The sequence below is a fragment of the Anguilla anguilla genome, chromosome 18 (assembly GCF_013347855.1).
Source record: "Anguilla anguilla isolate fAngAng1 chromosome 18, fAngAng1.pri, whole genome shotgun sequence".
Taxonomy (NCBI): Eukaryota; Metazoa; Chordata; class Actinopteri; order Anguilliformes; family Anguillidae; genus Anguilla; species Anguilla anguilla.
Genome location: NC_049218.1, coordinates 953,413 through 972,544, shown reverse-complemented (window position 1 = coordinate 972,544; position 19,132 = coordinate 953,413). Strand labels below are relative to the sequence as shown.

The 19,132-nt window shown below is 48.0% G+C and overlaps 3 protein-coding genes across 6 annotated transcripts in view; 1 reads left to right on the top strand and 2 right to left on the bottom strand.

The window, feature by feature from the left end:
- Nucleotides 1-615: 615 nt before the first annotated feature.
- Nucleotides 616-11,524, top strand: zgc:172076 (uncharacterized protein LOC563955 homolog). Its single transcript, XM_035401189.1, has 9 exons — nucleotides 616-711; nucleotides 840-886; nucleotides 1,809-2,007; nucleotides 2,773-2,927; nucleotides 3,434-3,566; nucleotides 4,233-4,389; nucleotides 4,688-4,811; nucleotides 10,561-10,750; nucleotides 11,310-11,524. Exons 1-9 carry the CDS (start codon nucleotides 696-698, stop codon nucleotides 11,471-11,473), a joined length of 1,185 nt encoding a protein of 394 aa, XP_035257080.1. The 5' UTR covers nucleotides 616-695; the 3' UTR covers nucleotides 11,474-11,524.
- An 807-nt stretch (nucleotides 11,525-12,331) lies between these two features.
- mrpl57 (mitochondrial ribosomal protein L57) lies at nucleotides 12,332-14,187 on the bottom strand. 3 transcript variants are annotated; one of them, XM_035401192.1, is made up of 2 exons: nucleotides 14,166-14,187; nucleotides 12,332-12,983 (listed from the first exon to the last, which is right to left on the bottom strand). In XM_035401192.1, the coding sequence occupies exon 2, from the start codon at nucleotides 12,934-12,936 to the stop codon at nucleotides 12,625-12,627; it is 312 nt and encodes a 103-aa protein (XP_035257083.1). In that variant the 5' UTR covers nucleotides 12,937-12,983; nucleotides 14,166-14,187; the 3' UTR covers nucleotides 12,332-12,624. The 3 variants fall into 3 exon arrangements, with proteins under 3 accessions (XP_035257083.1, XP_035257081.1, XP_035257082.1); XM_035401190.1 differs by lacking the exon at nucleotides 14,166-14,187 and adding an exon at nucleotides 13,596-13,746; XM_035401191.1 differs by lacking the exon at nucleotides 14,166-14,187 and adding an exon at nucleotides 13,192-13,389.
- Nucleotides 14,188-16,252: 2,065 nt separating this feature from the next.
- Nucleotides 16,253-19,132, bottom strand: part of mark1 (MAP/microtubule affinity-regulating kinase 1) — a 78,211-nt gene continuing 75,331 nt past the window's right edge. Inside the window, exon 18 of one of the 2 annotated variants that reach the window (XM_035400598.1) lies at nucleotides 16,253-18,547. In XM_035400598.1, coding sequence (XP_035256489.1) covers nucleotides 18,208-18,547 — 340 coding nt within the window. In that variant the 3' untranslated portion in view covers nucleotides 16,253-18,207. Of the gene's footprint in view, nucleotides 18,551-19,132 lie in introns of both variants that reach the window. The other variant, XM_035400597.1, reaches the window with a different exon arrangement.

The following is a 19,132-nucleotide window of genomic DNA, read 5'->3' as shown; positions in this document are numbered from 1 at the left end:
AACTTATGATGGGGTCCCCTGGATGTACTTGAGCCTACATGGGGTCCCTGAATCAGGAAAGGCTGAAACCCCTGTTTTATTTCAATGGTATAGTACAATGTGGGGCAACTTGACAAGCTAAGTACACATGTAAAAGTAAACAAACAGTGTTCCTGTTAGAAGCAGCGGGAATCATTTTACACTGTCAGGCTCAAATGGCCTAATAATGTGTGAATACAGAATTCACTCTAAGCAGAATCTGTCTCCTGTGAATGCTGAGTTACACAATTTTTGGATAAATTCATATATAATACGTATACAGATGTTCGTATTGATCTTCAGTGTATAAAGGAATATTTTTACACCACAGACTAAACTTTACAAAGTACTTTCTTAAAATTTGTTCACTACTGAATTAATGTTTGCATTAACAACCAAACACCGTCGCCCCCCAAACACACACACAAACACACATACGTGTGTCCCCTAAAATAGTCACTTTGTTATGGCTGTGCAACATGACACCAGAATAGCAATCTGGCCACTCTGTACAGGAGCATGTTTCGGGGGGGGGGGGGGGGGGGGGGGGGGGGCTCCCCTGACGAGAGCACTAATAAGGGGGCTATAAAAATCCTGTTGAGCACAGACACGAGTCGTCACCGTACAAACCCGCCGCTTTCCTGCCGTGATTCCGGGCTCCAGTTCCTCGGCTGAAGATGTGGAAGATAAAGCGTGAGTGCGCCGGTGCTCAGACCTGCATGCTGTTAGCGCAGCGCTAACCTGGACCAGCGAGCGGACATTTCGCTGTATGTCACTCTTAAAAAAAGAACGATCCACTTAATTTATACCTCTCTTTTCAGCTCCGTTGGAGTACGCTAAGGAAGTGAGGTACAGGCCTATTTTAGAGGTATTACTTTGACGTATTCATTTATTTTTAACCCGTTAACAAAACAAATTGTTTACGCTAATAACCGCGAGCCTGAGCTGCGATGTGTAGACTGAGCTACGAGTTGATCGTCTGCTACAGAGGAACTCTGCCGGTCACTGCTACTGTACCTCTAACACTTTACGACCTTGACTTTTTGGCGGCACGCGCGCAGGGCTTACCGCAGTTAAATAGGGAGCAGGTGGGCTCGAGCCGCGGGGGCCGGAGCGCGAACGCTATGGTTCAGAGCATAGCGCTCGTGTGCTGGTACTGGTGGGGACCCCTTCAAAACACCCCGCCCCCTCCCACTCCGAGGGGAACACAAGAAGGAAGGCGAGAATGTGCAGAAGCCAGTGTAACTGTAGATCCATGCATATTCCATTCCACTGGCATTGCCAATGGTACCAATATCAAAAAATGCCCTTTCCAGAAATGTCCATATGGTAAAACAGGAGCGTTTAGGTCTGTGAGTTTTGTCCTGGCGCCTGAGATGTAGAACCTCCCTATCATTGCCAGAACAGTGGAGACACTTGTCATCTTCCACCGCGGACTGAAGACGTGTTTCTTCAGAGAACATCTGAACTAAGCACCTTCCTAACCTGTACTTACCCTCAAAGTGACCCCTAACTTCCCAAACCCTTCCCTTACCCTTGATAACTACTATCCAGGTACATTTAGTTTTTAAAACACAATTTATGTGGACAGCAGTATTTGCCTTGTGAGTTTTTACTTGTGTGGATGCAAAGCTATCTTGTACTGTATATCAAAGCACTTTTGTGAATCATTCTACATAACAGCATCTACAAAATGATGTAAATGTAAATGTTCGGGAAGGCATATACATTGATTGGAGGAATTCCTTCAACACCCCCCCCCCCCCCCAACCCTGCTCTCCTGCTGGCAGAGTCTGGCGCCCCTGGACCCGATGACGTTGTTGAAGCTGAACCGGGGGTCCCCGGAGGAGGAGTTCCCCAATCTGAGCAGGAATAAGACCGTCATGGCCGCCGTCCTCACGCTCGACATGTACAAGTGGCAGTACCACAGGGCCACCGACAGCGGCGTCATCTTCGATGACGTCATTCGGCCCGGGCTGGAGGACCCAGGTGAGCTCAGAGGGCAGGTAACTTGTGTGCTTTCAGAGGTCTGCTCAGGTGTCTGTCCTCGTGTTCTTGTTTATTCACCACCACCCTATGAAATAAGCTCCTGTAGCTCTCGCAGTGTTTGGTGTGTCTCGATCAGACTCAGTGAGGATGGAATCCCACACATGGCGGAGTGGCGGAGTGTGTTCCTGGTCGGCACGCGGGACAGAACCGTTAATCCCGCGCTAAAGCCGCTCAGAGCCTGGCCTTTCTGCCACTCTCTTAGACAGTTAGGCGGGCATGAGACGTCCAATCACACTGGCAGACAGCAGAGCCGCTGTTCATTCAGCAGCGGGGAATTGGGATGGCAGGTGTGCCATCCCGCCAAGTTACGCTTTCATTTTACAGCAAGACCAGCATAGACACATGCTGTAAGGAAGAATGTGAATTTGCCTCATGTGATCCTTTCACTTCTCCTATTGAATGACCAGCATGAAATTAGCCAGATCAGCCAGATAAGGCAGTGACATCACCAGTATGGACCAACAGACAAGAACGTCAAGGTGCATCCAATCAAGCATTTATCCTAGTCACATGTTCAAATTGTTTTCTTTTCTCAGCAGGACCTAATCCAACCTGTAGGTTAATAAAAGTGATATATAAGTAATATTAGTATGAACTGAGTGAAAACTGCAAACTGAAGTGATGACATTCTGTGTTGTAAGGTGTGTGAGGTGACAGGTGTGTGTGTGACGTGTGTGACGTGTGTGTGTAACTGCTGTTCTCTAGGCCAGGCAGCAGGACCTCTCTCTGTGGGCTGTGTAGCCGGAGATGCCCAGTCCTACATCCTCTTCTGCAAATTCTTTGACCGAGTCATCGAGGCCTACCACGGCTACAAGATGCCTGGCAACCAAGAGAGCGACTTCAACTATGACAACCTGAAGGTGAAAAAGAGCGCCTTGCTTCAAGTAGTTTTCCTGATGTTCCATTTGTTTCTAAAACCAGATGATGTGTTTCTGGTCTTAATCTCAAAAAGCATACATTCTATTGTGCTGAAATCTACACTACAAGTGACTTTCAATTTTAAAAAGTAGTATTTTGTAAAATGTTTTCCCTGTAACGTGTTTTTGTCATCAATAACCAGGGTATTAAAAGACCTTCTTGTAAACTATTATGGCCATTATCATGAACAACAGATGATAACTCAAAGGTTAGTGAGGGAAGAGTAGGGTAGTGTGACAAATTGATGTGACAGCCCTGATTGACATCCAGGTCCTGGCAGATAAGACACAACTGTATTTATAATTTTAAAATGTTTATGAAATCAGTATCTTATGCTATCGGTGTCATGGTAACACGAAGGTCTGTATTTTAACGGCCTGTGAAACTTGTCTATGCGCTGTTTGGCGGGAGCGTTTTTATTTACGCGTTCGTTTAATTGTGGTTTGAGGGCGGAGACGACTTCGACAGCGAGTACGCGGTGGCCTGCGAGGTGCGAGTCAGCCGGTGCGTAGATGGCTTCTCATTTCCCACGCACTGCTGCAGAGGGGAGCGCAGAAAGCTCCACACGGTGGCCAAGAAAGGTACTGCATCACATCCAGCACTCGAGACAAAGCTCTGTTACCGATAAAATTACGAAAGGATATACATAAAGGCTTAAGGAAAGAGCAGAGGTGTTGATGCCAAGTCACTGATGTCACAACTAATACTAGTAGTCAGGATATAAACCCACAACATAACAGTAAGTGCCATAGTACAGACATCCTTACAAAACTGTTTTTTCTTGTCTAAATTCTGTTTAAAATGTTCTATTGGCCTTTTCTAGAAAAGAGCACCAATGTGAAAGCTTGAAAATATTTATATTATATATTAACAGGGATCACGGGGCAGCTCTCTCTCTCTCTCTCTCTCTCTCTCTCCCTCTCCTCCTGTATCTGGTGCTGTCCCTTCAGTACCGATGTTTTGTGAGCTGGGTGAGTGGCAGCACCATGGACAGTGTCAGGCCCACTCACAGGCAAGGTAGCAGCTGTGGCTCACGGCCAATCAGAGCAGCTGATACCAATTGTCTAATTACTGGGCTCTTTAAAAGGCCTGTGGCTGAGGCCTAGAGAGAGACGTACCCCGTTGCCCATGTCTGCTGTGGGTTCGGATATCATCACTGTGGACTGGTTCTGTGCTGCCTTTTACAGTGGAGTACTTCAGTTCTCTCCCCCCCATTCTTATTTTATGAAGTGTTCTTGTCATTTTAGTCTTCGGCCAGATGGCTGAAGAGTTCCCGGGTAAGTTGTATTCTCTGGGAGAGCTGGAGCAGGGCATGCTGGGAGAGGGAATCACCATGGAGACGGCCACGGACCTGAGGATGAAGACTGGGGTGGCCAGGGACTGGCCAGATAGCCGGGCAGTATGGTCAGTCTGACCCAGTACACACATCGCATCGAGTCCAGGGGTCTCCTTTATTATATGGTTCTTAGATTTAACCTTGAAGGAGGTGTGCTTTGTTGGGGTTGGAGTGAAAACCTACAGGACGGTAGACCTCCAGGAACAGGGTTGGGCAACCCTGCTCTGGACATATGAAAGTTATCACATGGGACACCATCATTGCTCTTAGTGACGGTTCTTTAAACTCGTATCAGTGATCTTTGTTCAGGTCTTGCCCATAAAGTCCGTCTGAAGCCAGTGTAACTGTAAGGGGTGTGTTCTGCAGGCTCAGTAAAGAGGGAAACCTGGCAGTGTGGATTAACATTGAGGACCATCTGCAGTTGGTCACAGCGAGGGCAGACTCCAACATAAAGGAGGCCTTTCAGTGCGTCTGTGTCTACTTACAAAAGGCAAGCTCAGTGTGGTGTCTGCTTGAAGCACACATTTCTCCCACAGCACCGAGTTCTGTAGTTATCAGACAAATAGCCCTTCAGAAAAAACCTTCAGCTTCCGTTTCCATGACCTCAGGTTAGCTTTGCTAGTTAGATTGTGGGTACGTGTTGTGGCACCGTACTGGGTGTGACGGTGCAGGCGGGGCGGCACAGAAATACACAGACCGGAGGTTTGGGGAAAAATAGCCCAACAGGGCTCTTTAATCAAACCAAATTAAGCACGCAAATCAAAGCCGTACTCAACAACAAAAGTTCCTTCTTTAAATTAAATTAAAGTAAAGTAAAATAACTGAAATTAAAGTAGTGATGACCCGGAGACAGCTTAGGGGATCCCTCTTTGAAGCGCGAAGAGGGATGTGGTCCCGTGTCTCCGCTGGCTCTGCAAAACAAGGGCAAATTTACAAACAGATATTTCGCCGCTCTGTTCTCGCCCGAAAACCCCCTCTGCTCAAGGGAGACAAAGGCCTCCTCTTAAGCTCCCAGCTCGTTTCCCTGGAGTAGCGGCAGCTGTGTGGCCTCATTGACTTCAGGTGTGATGAATGCCAATGAGGGAGTTGGGGAATTTCCCGGTTGCCGCTCTCCAGGGTCCTGTGGCTGGGCTTTGCAGAGTGGTGCTGTCCTGGGTCCTGAACTGCGAGCCTAGTGGTAGGTTTGAGCTGATGACCATCCGGCTGGGAGGGGCACTGCGGGGGCATGCCCCGATCCACGCCACATCCCTCCCCCCTAAGCGAACCGCCACCAGTGCTTGCCGCGGCCACCCAGAGTGTGTGCAGGCGGGACAGGGCGTCAGCGTTCCCATGGAGCCTCCCGGGCCGGTGGACCACCTCAAAGTCGAAGGGCTGGAGTGCCAGGAACCAGCGGGTCACCCTGGCATTGGTGTTCTTCTCCCGGGCCATCCACTGGAGGGGCGCGTGATCTGTAACCAGAGTGAACTTCCGCCCGAGCAGGTAGTACTGGAGTGCGGAGAGGGCCCATTTAATGGCAAGGGCCTCGCGCTCCACAGCAGCATACCGGGATTCACTCGGGCGGAGCTTACGGCTCAGAAATAACACGGGGTGCTCCTCCTCGCCGTGTACCTGGGACAGAACCGCGCCCACCCCCGTCTCCGACGCATCCGTTTGGACCAGGAAGGGCCGGTCGAAGTCCGGGGTATGGAGGACCGGGTCCGAGCACAGGGCGGCCTTCAGGTCCTGGAACGCCCTCTCCTGCTCGGGGCCCCACAGCAGTTTCTCTGGTGACCCTTTTCGTGTGAGGTCAGATAAGGGAGCGGCTGTGGAGGAGAAATGAGGGATAAAACGCCTGTAGTACCCGGCCAACCCCAGGAAGGCACGTACCTGGGTCTTGGTGGCGGGCCGGGGCCAGTCCTTCACAGCCTGCACCTTCTTATCTTGGGGCTTGAGCAGGCCCCGACCGATGGTGTAGCCCAGATACTGTGCCTCGTTTTGCGCTATGCAGCACTTGGCGGGATTGGCGGTGAGGCCAGCTTGTCGCAGCGCCCCCAAAACAGCCTGGACATGAATCAGGTGGACAGCCCAGGTGCGGGAGTGGATTACCACATCGTCCAAGTAGGCTGCTGCATAGCGCTGGTGTGGCCGGAGTACGACGTCCATCAAGCGCTGGAACGTTGCTGGTGCCCCATGGAGCCCGAACGGCAGGACCCGATACTGGAACTGGCCCACCGGGCTGGTGAAGGCAGTCTTCTCCTTGGCCGACTGGGTGAGGGGGACCTGCCAATAACCTTTGGTTAGGTCCAGGGTTGTAATAAAGCGAGACTCACCCAGTCGCTCGAGTAACTCATCCGCCCGGGGCATGGGGTACGCGTCAAAGTCGGACACAGCGTTGAGACGTCTGAAGTCGTTACAGAAGCGCAGGGAGCCATCGGGTTTAGGCACGAGGACTATGGGGCTCGACCACGGGCTGCAGGCCTCCTCAATGACTCCCATTGCTCTCATCCTCTCAATCTCCTCCACGACGGCCGCTTTCCGTGCTTCTGGGATCCTATACGGGCGTATGTTCACCACGGTGCGCTCTGGCGTACGGATATGGTGCTCCGTTAAGGTGGTACGACCTGGGAGAGGGGAGAACACATCACGGTTTTGGTCAACCAGTTCTCTCAACTCTTGGACCTGGCGGGGGCTCAGGTCAGCACCATATCGCACCGTCTCCCGGGGCGCAGGGGTTGTTTCTTCGGTGGTGAACATCGCCGCCGTTGCTGCTGCAGGACCCTCTACCCACCTCTTGAGCAGATTCACATGGTACACCTGCTGCGGTTTCCGGCGTCCGGGCTGGTCTACGCGGTAGTTCACTGGTCCCACTCGCTCTTTGACTGTGTAGGGTCCCTGCCAGGTGGCTAGAAACTTATTTTCAGGGGTGGGTACGAGTAGAAGGACACGGTCACCTGGCCGGAACTCTCGGGGTTGGGCGGGCCGGTTATATGTCCGCTGCTGGGCGCGTTGTGCTTCCACCATGTGCTCTCGCACCACTGGCATGACACTTGATATGCGGGAGCGCATCTCCTCTACGTGTTCGACCAGGCTCCGGTGCGGTGATGGCTGTTCCTCCCAGGCTTCTTTGGCGAGGTCCAGGAGTCCTCTCGGCCGCCGCCCATACAGTAGCTCAAAAGGGGAGAAGCCAGTGGAAGCCTGGGGCACCTCCCGAATGGCGAAGAGCACATACGGCAGGACCTGGTCCCAGTCCTTGCCGTCAGCAGCGACGATCTTCCGGAGCATCCGCTTCAACGTCTGGTTGAACCGCTCGACCAGCCCATCCGTTTGCGGGTGATAGACTGACGTACGGAGATGTTTTACTCGCAGCAGGTGACATGTGTCCGCCATTATCTTGGACATGAATGGAGTGCCCTGGTCCGTAAGAATTTCTTTTGGTATGCCGACCCGGCTGACGAGGTGCACCAGCTCGCGAGCAATGGCCTTGGAGGTGGCGACGCGGAGGGGCACGGCTTCCGGATAGCGGGTGGCATAGTCCAGGATGACCAGGATGTAATTGTGTCCTCGGGCTGACTTGGGCAGGGGTCCGACCAGGTCCAGGCCGATCCTCTCGAAGGGGGTCTCTATAATGGGGAGAGGGATTAGAGGGGCGGGTGGTGGCCTTACCGGGGAGGTGCGTTGGCACACCTCGCAACTGCGGCAGTAATCCTCCACCGCTCTGCGCATTCCTGGCCAGTGGAAGCGGTCTGCCACCCGCTCTAGGGTCTTCTGCATGCCCAGGTGAGCTCCCAGGATGTGTGTGTGGGCCAGCTGTAGGACGGTGGCCACGTACTGGCGGGGTAAGACCAACAGCTCCCGGACTTCTCCTCGTCTCGTGGTGTTGTAGTATAGCAGCCCGTGTTGCACCGAGAAGTAATTTGCTTCTAGGGGTCCTTCTCCCCTCTTTACCCCTTCAAGGACCCGCACCTGGCTCCAGCAGTGGCGCAACCGGTCATCCTGGACCTGCGCGGTGCCAAACTGTCCTTTACGCTGTGCCTGGGGAGGGAGATTGGACATCGTTAAGGGGGGTACGAGCTCACCTTCCCCATCAGCTTCTTCTGCCACCTCGCTTACTCCAACCCGTTCTCCCAGCCAGGCAGAATAGGGTTGGCCTGATGGATGGACACGAGGTTTGGCTCGTCGGGGCCATGACCCGGTTCCCTTCCTTCGGGCTCTTCTGCCCCCCCTCTGGACAATTCTGGCAGCCTGGTACAGGGCGTCGAATTGCTCCGCCGCCAAGCAACTCCGTCCATGGGGCAAGCGAGCTGGAATGGGGGCCGGGTCGGTGGGCATGGACACATCTGAGGGCGACTTTCCAGAGGTGGGCAGCAGGGTGGGTATTTTCCCTCGGGCCTGGGCCGAGTCCGGTGGGGTCGGCTTCCGGTCACCTCCAGTCTGGGGACGGAAGAGGGAGCGCTCGGTCGGTCCTGCCTTCAGCATCTCTTGCGTGGCTTCGACTCGCTCCACCAGCTCCACCAGGTCCTCAGGGCTCTGTGGTGAATGCTGTCCGGCCAGCTTCTTTGCCTCATGCGGTAATGCCCGGAGGTACCGATCCATGGCGACCCGGTCGAGGATCTGCTCCACGGACAGGCGTTCAGGTTGGAGCCAACGGGTAACCAGCCTCCGGAGTGACGCCATCTGGCTGCGCGCGTTGACCCCCGGTTGGTAGGCCCAGGTGGTGACCTGTTGTCCAGCGGATGTGGGGGATACACCGGCTCTGGCTAGTATCTCCCTCTTCAGCCTGTGGTAGTCCCGGGCTTCTGCTGCGCCCAGGTCTTGGTATGCTTGTTGGGCCTCGCCGGTGAGGAAGGGAGCAAGGGTGTCTGCCATCTCCCGGGGATCCCATAACTCGCGCTCGGCCACCCGCTCAAAGGTGTGGAGGTAGGCCTCCACGTCGTCGGCTTCAGTCATTTTTGTCAGGACATCCTTAGCCTTCGTCCTGCTACCCGGGAGCGGTACGGCCGATGCGCTGTGGGCCTGGACCACCTCGGTGAGCCGGATGACCTGTTCAGCCATGACCTGGGCAGCATGTTGTTGTCCCAGGTTAGCCTCCACGAGCGCCCGTAAGAGGTCCTCCATGTCGCAGCTAAATTGGGGAACACAAGACTAATGAAAGAGGGGGGGGGGAAGAAACAAACAAACCAAAAAAAAATTTTTTTTTTTTTTTTTTTTTTTTTTTTTTTTTCTTTTTTTTTTTTTTTTTTTTTTTTTTTTTTTTAACTCTACCGCGAGAACGAGTGTAATACTCGAGCTCGGGATAGTTAGCTGCAGTCTGCTATTACTCCGTGCCTATGCCCGCATTCTCCACCACTGTGGCACCGTACTGGGTGTGACGGTGCAGGCGGGGCGGCACAGAAATACACAGACCGGAGGTTTGGGGAAAAATAGCCCAACAGGGCTCTTTAATCAAACCAAATTAAGCACGCAAATCAAAGCCGTACTCAACAACAAAAGTTCCTTCTTTAAATTAAATTAAAGTAAAGTAAAATAACTGAAATTAAAGTAGTGATGACCCGGAGACAGCTTAGGGGATCCCTCTTTGAAGCGCGAAGAGGGATGTGGTCCCGTGTCTCCGCTGGCTCTGCAAAACAAGGGCAAATTTACAAACAGATATTTCGCCGCTCTGTTCTCGCCCGAAAACCCCCTCTGCTCAAGGGAGACAAAGGCCTCCTCTTAAGCTCCCAGCTCGTTTCCCTGGAGTAGCGGCAGCTGTGTGGCCTCATTGACTTCAGGTGTGATGAATGCCAATGAGGGAGTTGGGGAATTTCCCGGTTGCCGCTCTCCAGGGTCCTATGGCTGGGCTTTGCAGAGTGGTGCTGTCCTGGGTCCTGAACTGCGAGCCTAGTGGTAGGTTTGAGCTGATGACCATCCGGCTGGGAGGGGCACTGCGGGGGCATGCCCCGATCCACGCCACAGTGTATACAGAGTGTGGGGTATTAGACTGTGGTACGTGTATACAGAGTGTGGTGTATTTAGTCAGGCTATGGGTACATGTATAAAAAGTGTGACATACCTGTCAGGCTGTGATAATTATAAAGGTTTAGCCTTGAGATCTATTTATAGTGCTGCAGACCTCAAGGACTGCTGTTTCACATGCCTGTGGTTTGCTGTGTGTGTGCTTGTGGACGGAAAATGACTATTCAACAATGTAGCATACAATATTGCCACAGGGCGCTTCACTGTATTTATTTAATTTTTTAACCTGTGTTTCCTCTGGTCTCCAGCTGGAGGCGCTGTACAGGAAGATGAGGCACTCGTTTGTATGGAAGCATCACCTGGGCTGGGTGGTGAGCTCACCCGCGCAGGTGGGCACGGGGCTGCGTGCCAGTGTTCACCTGAAGCTGAAGCACCTGCCACTCCACACACGACTGGCTGACATCCTGCAGAGACTGCGCCTCCACATGGAACCTGCCGGTACTGCAGGCCATTTAAACTGGAACAGCTTAAGCAAGGCCACTGACAGAGCTGCACTTATCAGGCAAAAACTTGGAAATAGACCTGAGTCACATGCATATTTAAAATACATTACCTCCAGTCCTGCAGGTCCTTCAGAATTTAGCTACCTCTATAATCTCAAAATGTGGAACCATAAATTTGGAACTAGATGCCTTATAAAATTGACAGTACCTTCCTGGTGTCTAAAGGATAAAATGATTTTTATCATTATTCAGATCACGTCTGATGGGAACAGCCAGTGGTTAACTTGTTTAATAATTTATACCGACATAATCTGCTTTTAAGAATATCAGCTGCTTCAGGAATGTATGGTTTCATCATTTACATTTAATGCTAGTGCATTAAAATTTACAATGTGGTCTTCCTTCAGGGAATAAAAAATGATTCTATAATCCAAATGAATAAGCGGGGCAGTTATGAGTGGTACTGTAGAGTTATGCTGTAGCTCCGGCTGCCTTCTCTTGCTCATAAATCTCTGAGTCGCCCGGCTCTCAGAACGGCCCTGCTGCTTCCCCAGGCTCCAGCGGGGTCTTCAGGGTCTCCAACGCACACACCATCGGCTTCACGGAGGTGGAGCTGGTGCAGATGCTGGTGGACGGAGTGAAGCTGCTGGTGGTGATGGAGCGGACCCTGGAGGACCCGGACGGCAGCATCCATCACCTGGTGCCAGCGCAGAAGTGAGCGGAACGGGCAGCGCTCTTACCTGCTGCCGCTGCTCCCACTGTGAGTGTGAGTGGCAGGGCTGCAGAACACCCGGGTCACATACTGGGACACCCTTCACACTACTGGGACGGTCCCATAGATAACTGGCCATTATAAAGGAAGTTTCTACATTGTACATTGTATGGTTTGGTCAGTAAGATGTTTTGTGGGATACACAGGACTGGTTTCAGATTTCAGTAGCATCTATAGTCGAGTCGGGTTAAGTATATGACAGGGCTGGTGTATGGAGAGTGAAGCTGGTTTTATGGGCATTTGAATGCGCAACAAAGGAAATAGGAGCCAATTCCTTCGGCCTACGTCCTCATTTGGGGAAATGGCATGCTTTTGTAACCAAATATGCTGATCTGTAAAGTGCTTTGTAGCTATGTTAAAGGTGCTATACAATTAAAGTTTATAATTATTATTGTCCTTGTCCTCTTCAGAGTGCAAGAGATATTTATTCACATGCATCCTGCAGGTAGCATGCAGCAAACTGTCATAGAAGCACAGAATAAGTTGATTCGCCAAAAATATCATTTCTAGTTGCATTATATTAAAATAAGTGTTAAAATATGACTCACAAGTACAGCTCACAAGCCACTGATCTCAAACTAGCGAGCTACAGCAACATTGCAGTATCAATGTTCAATTTAATATACATTTAATATCTGCCTTCTGAAATGCCAGTTAAATTTATCTAAGGAAAGGGCTGATCTGTTGGTTATTGTTACTCGGCATTCAAAACCATAATTGTATTGTTTATATGGAATTTTTTCTGTTAGAGCTCATTAAGGATGTCTACCCTGACAGGTTTAGAAAATGTAAAAAAATACAAAATCCTATTAACCACAACTTTTATTTAAGATGACGATGCATACATTATTTGCAATATACCATAAATACATGCTTTATCACTTTCACTGAAAATTTCAATATGTTTGAAAGTGACATCTGGAATTTGACATGGTCAAAGGTCTAAGACGCAGTGTGCCTTCAGTTCAAAACGAGATCTGCATGTCTGACCACACCTGTTAGATGCAAAATTCAGCGAATTCCTGCCATGTAACATTTTAATCAATCTATGCAACGCCACTGATGTCCCCGTGCTCATTTCTTCAGGTGTTTTTCCGTTAACTTGACCAGTTCTTGGTGACGTTGAGGTGGCTAAGGTGGTCCGCGAGGTATTTGTGCTCGGGAAAGTTTGCGGTTTTGGCGGCCTTCAAGTCCAGGTACCGGTGTCGCCTGCGCTCGGCGGAGTGCCCGTGCTCCTGCTCCGGCGTCATGTATGGGCGGCTCAGCCAGTACTCGTTCTCCGCTTCCCTCTCCAGCCGCACTAGCACGTTGCGCTTCATCTGCCAGGTGACGACTCTCGGCCGGCGGTGCTTCCCGATCCACTGCTTCCCCGGGATCCCCTTCCCGAGCCGCAACAACGTGAGGAACATCCCCGTTCAGCAAGATTCCCCACACGGCAACGGAAGATAACAGCGAACTGAAATGATATCAAATGGTTACTTGCTCAATCATTTGTTTATACGACAGTCTCATTAGAGTCAACTAAACAGATGAACGTGGACTGTTTCCAAGAACATTAGAAAGCAATAACAATGTACTACAGCAGGGTAATAATAAGGACCAAAATAGGGTACAAAGACCAGTACATATACAATTATATTACTGTCAATAACTTAGTAACTGACCTTTAATCGTAAGTAGCTAGCCAACTATCAATAGGTAAACGACTGAAAGGCGTTAACTCGCTCAACTGTCCTTGACTTTACAAGCTAGCCAGTTTGCTAACTGAAGTAGACTAACGTTAGCGATAAAACAATAATGTGATGGGCCGTTATGTAGAAATGAGCCTCGGACACGCTAACGTTGGCTAATTTTATGGATAATGTTCAGTAGGTTATAGATTCTCTAGTGTTTTTTTTTTTTTTTTTTGCTTGTCACCCAATTTGACAGTGCCAAATTAAAGGAAAATTAACATGAGCTATTCTAGCTAGCTAGTATTACCGCAGGTTACGAAGCGAGTGGAAGGAGCAACACTGGTTAAATAGCAATAAAATATTAAATAAACAATTAAGCGGACGAAATTCATTACCGTTTACTCAAATTCGGGGAAAGTATTCTTCAATTTCCTCACAAATTGTCAGTTTTCATGTTTTTCACCTTCCGTACATGCGTCAGTCGCACAGTATTCACGCTACTTCCGCTGTGCTACGGCAACTAGCAGCAGTCACATCTAAAAATAAACGGCCAGCTGAAACGCGTTTGTATAATACTTCAGTCAACGCACTACGGCTAGGCCTTTACTGCTTTCAAAACAACACCGGGGTGGGGGAACCGAGCCCTGACCTGGATAAATCGTTTTGCACTGTCATTCTACTAAGAAATCCAAGGCGAAACCTTGTTTTTTATCCTTGAGCTGCGACCTTAAGGTCATGTCAAATAATAAACATGGCAGCCTCTGTAGTTAATAGTAAGACCATAATGAGAAAATAAAACGTAAATTAACACATTGTTGGGTGTGAATGCCATTATGTGTTTATACTGTTCTGTATTGGAAACCGTAAGCTTAGTTCTGTAAAGCTCTAATTACATTTATTAGCTTGAAGTATGTGGGCTTTCTAGAATTAGTTGTAGCACATAGATGGTGGTTTAAAATTTTTACCTCAGACGCTGAGTTGTATAGTTAGGGGGACGTCGCTATTTCCGATTTTGGCTACTATTACCACTTCCGCTCTCATCATTAGTTAATGGCGCGAAGCAAAAGTAGAAGTTGCCTCGCGTACAAGAAGACAATAAACAAAATGTCCACATTTTAGCTTCCATTGTGTGGCTGGAGAAGAAGACCGAAAGACGAAGTTGGTTCAGCCGCAATGAGAGGCGGAGGCCCATTTTTTAAAATAACGACGTCACGGTAAGTGTTTGTTGGACATTTTGGGGAGTAAATTTGCCTACACTAACGATTCAGTACTAGTAATAATTCGTAAAGTAAACATGTCACTGGACGCTACTGCGGTACAGCAGTCTAGGCTGTTCGGATACACAACGTTATTAATTTGTGAGGCTTCTCACTTCCACCGAGCTAGTGCTACCACCTGCTGTCTACTAGCGAACAGAACAAGTGATTTATTTACATTGTAAGTTCAATATTTGTTTATAGTTCAGCCAATAGTTTATTGGTTCAAATGTATGTGAATAGCCTCTTTACTGGCGTTTCTGATAGTGGCTTATTTCTAAACTGTACACTCTGTGTAAAATATGGTTTCAAATTTGAGTGAGCAATGGCAACACTCATTGTCATCCTCAAGGTATTATACATAAATATGCTAGATGCTTGAGATAAATGCTAGAGATTCTCTTGTGTCCGTTGTCAAATTTTGCCCATTCGGTCTTGGAGCGTTTCCCACCAAAGACAGAATCTGAAAAATGAGCTTTTGGTTGTACACACTACCCGGTCTACACCGGCTGAAGATCGAGAAGGCCACTGCCCATGGCCACTGGCAGGAATGCCACTGCCCATGGCCACTGGCAGGAAGGCCACTGTCCATGGCCACTGGCAGGAAGGCCACTGCCCATGGGCAGGAAGCCGGTTTATGCATACACTGGGTCACCTCTTTTTTTAATACGGTGGTGAAAGAGGAAGCTTAGGATTTGTGTTGAAGATAATATCGAAAACTATCCAGATTTGGATTAGTATAGCCTACCCAAGTGAAAAAATAGTGTACTCAGCACGATGAAGCATAATTATATGAACTTTGAATAAACTTTGTGTTCTAAGTACTTATTAAGTAATATTTTTTCACATGGGTATCCATGGTAACATGATTCTTTGTGGCAACAGAATCAGGGTTAATTGTGATAAGAATCTGATAAATACACTGTTTAGGAAGAAGAATGTAGACCAATGTGAATGTCCAGTTTGGCATTATAAGAATGTTAAAAAAGTCTTTGTGGAAATACGGTAAATCTTTTTTGGGAACAGAATCGTGAATAATATGCTTTGTAGTTCTAGAATCATTCTAAATCATGGTAAAAATCCTGTTTAGGTTGAAGAATCTATGTTAACATGATGTAGGATTATATTCATTGAATTGTGGTAAATCAGAGAAAGTATGGTAAACAAATTATGTGGGCAATGAACACATAAAAATACTGTCGTCAAAATGGAGTCAAGGTAAATAACATTTGCATGAATAAACTTAACCCAAACATTTTAAATTGTCCTAATCCAGCCACAAGCCTAACCTTTGGCCTAATTACATCAATTCTAACCCTCCTCACCCACTGTACAACAAAACATAGCCATCAAACCTTACCCTGCTTTGTGCACATAGAACCAGTATATAGTAAACTGTGCTAATTCATAATAATCATCTTAAATATCATTGTTAAATACTGTGTTTGGGGAGGTAGCCTAAGTCACAGTAAACATCCTTTTGGGCACCATAATCAGGGAAATATGTTTTGTTGTAATAGAATCACGGTAAATACAATGGCTGTTATACCTGCTGTTCAATTAGTCACAGTACAAACCACGTGTTGGAATAAAACTAACCCTAACTAACTAATAAAACTAACGCTCCTGCAATGAACCCTAATCCTGTGAGTCCTCATACTGCTGTGACCCTAACCCTAAACACTTTCTGTTCCTCGCTCTTCTTGACTCTACATTTCAATTCTATGGTGCATGTGAGGGATTTTTTTTTTTTTTTAACCCCATTCATAAATAAAGAACGACAGCACGCATTTGGGTCTGAGACTCCTTTCAAGTAAGTTTTAATATTGTGCACCAGTGAGACTGAATCTGGAGTGAGACTGAATCTGGATGACTCTCATCGTACCTTCTTTGCATGAACATTGTAAGGGGGGAGGGGGGGCGGTGGTGATGTGGGGGAGTTTTAAACTTTTTTCTTTTTCTCTCTTCCTTCGCTTCTGAGCGCCATTATCAGCTAAGGCAACAAAATGAAGGTCCACCCTGGAGCAGTACCGTTGTTACAGGAAGGAAGCTACATCACACATTACAATACAGCAAACACAGTCCTCCATGCTGTCCCACAATGCCTCTGAACAGACATTACAATACAGCAAACACAGTCCTCCATGCTGTCCCACAATGCCTCTGAACAGACATTACAATACAGCAAACACAGTCCTCCATGCTGTCCCACAATGCCTCTGAACGGGACCCAGCAAAGATGCTTGTGTACTCAGAGATGATCACTGGTTTTAAAAAATTTTTTTAACCCTTCTCCCTTTTAAAACTATTGTAATTTAAATGAGGGTCCGTATCACTTTCCTGCTTGTGAGGAGGAAGTGGTGTGCAGTGTGAACGGCAGACATGCCAGCGTTGCAGTAATACATGATTCACCATTGCAGTCAACCTGATGGTTAATTCGGTACAAAATGACAAGTATAAAGGTACCAGCACTAGTGGTTTTACATACTTAAATTTTAACTAATTACAAAGGGGAAAAACCTAAATAAAACAAATAAATCCTATTCTTTTCTTGTACAGGTGAATGCCTCAAAATTACAAAGCAGCACATTGCAGGCATAATGTGATGGAATAAATACAATAAATTTGCTAAAAAAATATCCAGCACAAACGAGCAAAACTGACAAGTAACTGTACAATTACGTTCAATGTGGTTCAAGAGTTACTGTAATAGAGGAAAAAAAACTCTAAAGGATGCAGTCTCAGAAAGACATTATATATCAGTTTCCCAAAGTGACATCTTGCTCAGCCTGCTTCAGAACTGGAAGTTGGGCTGCAGCTGTGCTATCACAATATCCCTTGTACCGGTCAATGGAAAGAAATAATAATTTTTAAAAAATGCATTATATTTCGGCTGTAGAGCTACAGTTTCTGCCGCGCTATTTTACGTTTCCTGTAGCTGGCAGATGAAGCGCTATAATGCGTTATAATACGTTATAATGCGACATAGGGTTGGGTATCTCAGCTTACTGCTGTACTTTTCAGTGTTGCGTGTTTTTGTTACTCGACATACCTCCAATATTCTGGTTAAATCCTTTAAAAAAAAAAAAAAAAAAAAAAAAAAAAAAAGGAAACAAAAACCCCTTACGGTCATAAAAGTAGACTCCAATTTCTTTTTTAAAAACCAAATAAAAATTCACAGAGCAAAGGTAAACATTCTAATGGATGTCAATAACATTAGGAAAGTTCAAACTCAAAAATTACACATAGACAATAAACATACGTTTTCTGTACAGAAAGACAACTATACAATACCTGTAGATGCTATAAGATTCTGAATATTATACTCAATGAAGAAAGAACTGTGAACAGCATGTTCTTTATTTTTGCCTTATTTTAGCAACTTTTTCGGTTTGCCTCTGAATGGTAGTTCAGCAAAGAGAACTTTGTTTTACAGGTCTTTAATAAGAAAAGATCAGCCTTATTGCAATGAGAGTTAGCCTTTAACCACGTATCTTATATAAGTGGTGGGGTGGGAATATAGAGTGGGGAGGGTGAGTGAAGGGAGGATACTTTTTTTTTCTCTTCCTTTTTTTCTTGTCTACGCTGGCCGAACCACACGGCAGCCGCCTCCAACACCAGTACCCTGTACGAATGACATTGTGGTCACTGTGCACTAAACCAATGGGCCTCCAGTACCCTGATCCCATCTACAACAGACCCTTCTCCTCGCCTCGCGTCGCCCCGTTCCTCCCTCTCACGGGGGGTTCATTCACAGCTTCAGCTCGTTGGCGATTTTGGACGCAATGTTCTTGAAGGCGATGGAGGTGCCCGATATCCTCTTGAAGCGGACGCCGTTGAGCGAGAGGCGGGGCAGCTTGCACACCTCCATCTCCCACTGGACCAGGTTGTCCTGGCGGGCGTCGCCGTGCACGCAGAAGAGCAGGAAGCGCTCGCGCTGCTCGTAGTCGCAGTTGTTGGCGTCCAGCACCTTGCGGATCTCGCGCATCATGTCTCCGGGCTCCATGGAGCTGGTGGTCTTCATGGACCAGGTGAAGCGCAGCGAGCGCGGTTTGGAATCCTTGCTCTCCTCCTTCGGCTCACCTGAGACGCTTCTGAGGAAAGCACACCTGTTACTGCCACACCCTGCACATTACACACCCATTACACATGCCTCTTACAGACCTGTTACTGCCACACCCTGCACATTACACACCCATTACACATACCTCTTACACACCTGTTAATGCCACACCCTGCACATTACACACCCATTACACATACCTCTTACACACCTGTTACTGCCACACCCTACACCTTACACACCCATTACACATGCCTCTTACAGACCTGTTACTGCCGCACCCTGCACATTACACACCCATTACACATGCCTCTTACAGACCTGTTACTGCCACACCCTGCACATTACACACCCATTACACATGCCTCTTACAGACCTGTTACTGCCGCACCCTACACCTTATACACCTAATATGTTACACACTGAACACCATTCACCATAATCTTACACACTGAACACCATTCACCATGGTCTTACACACTGAACACCATTCACCATAATCTTACACACTGAACACCATTCACCATAGTCTTACACACTGAACACCATTCACCATAGTCTTACACACTGAACACCATTCACCATAGTCTTACACACTGAACACCATTCACCA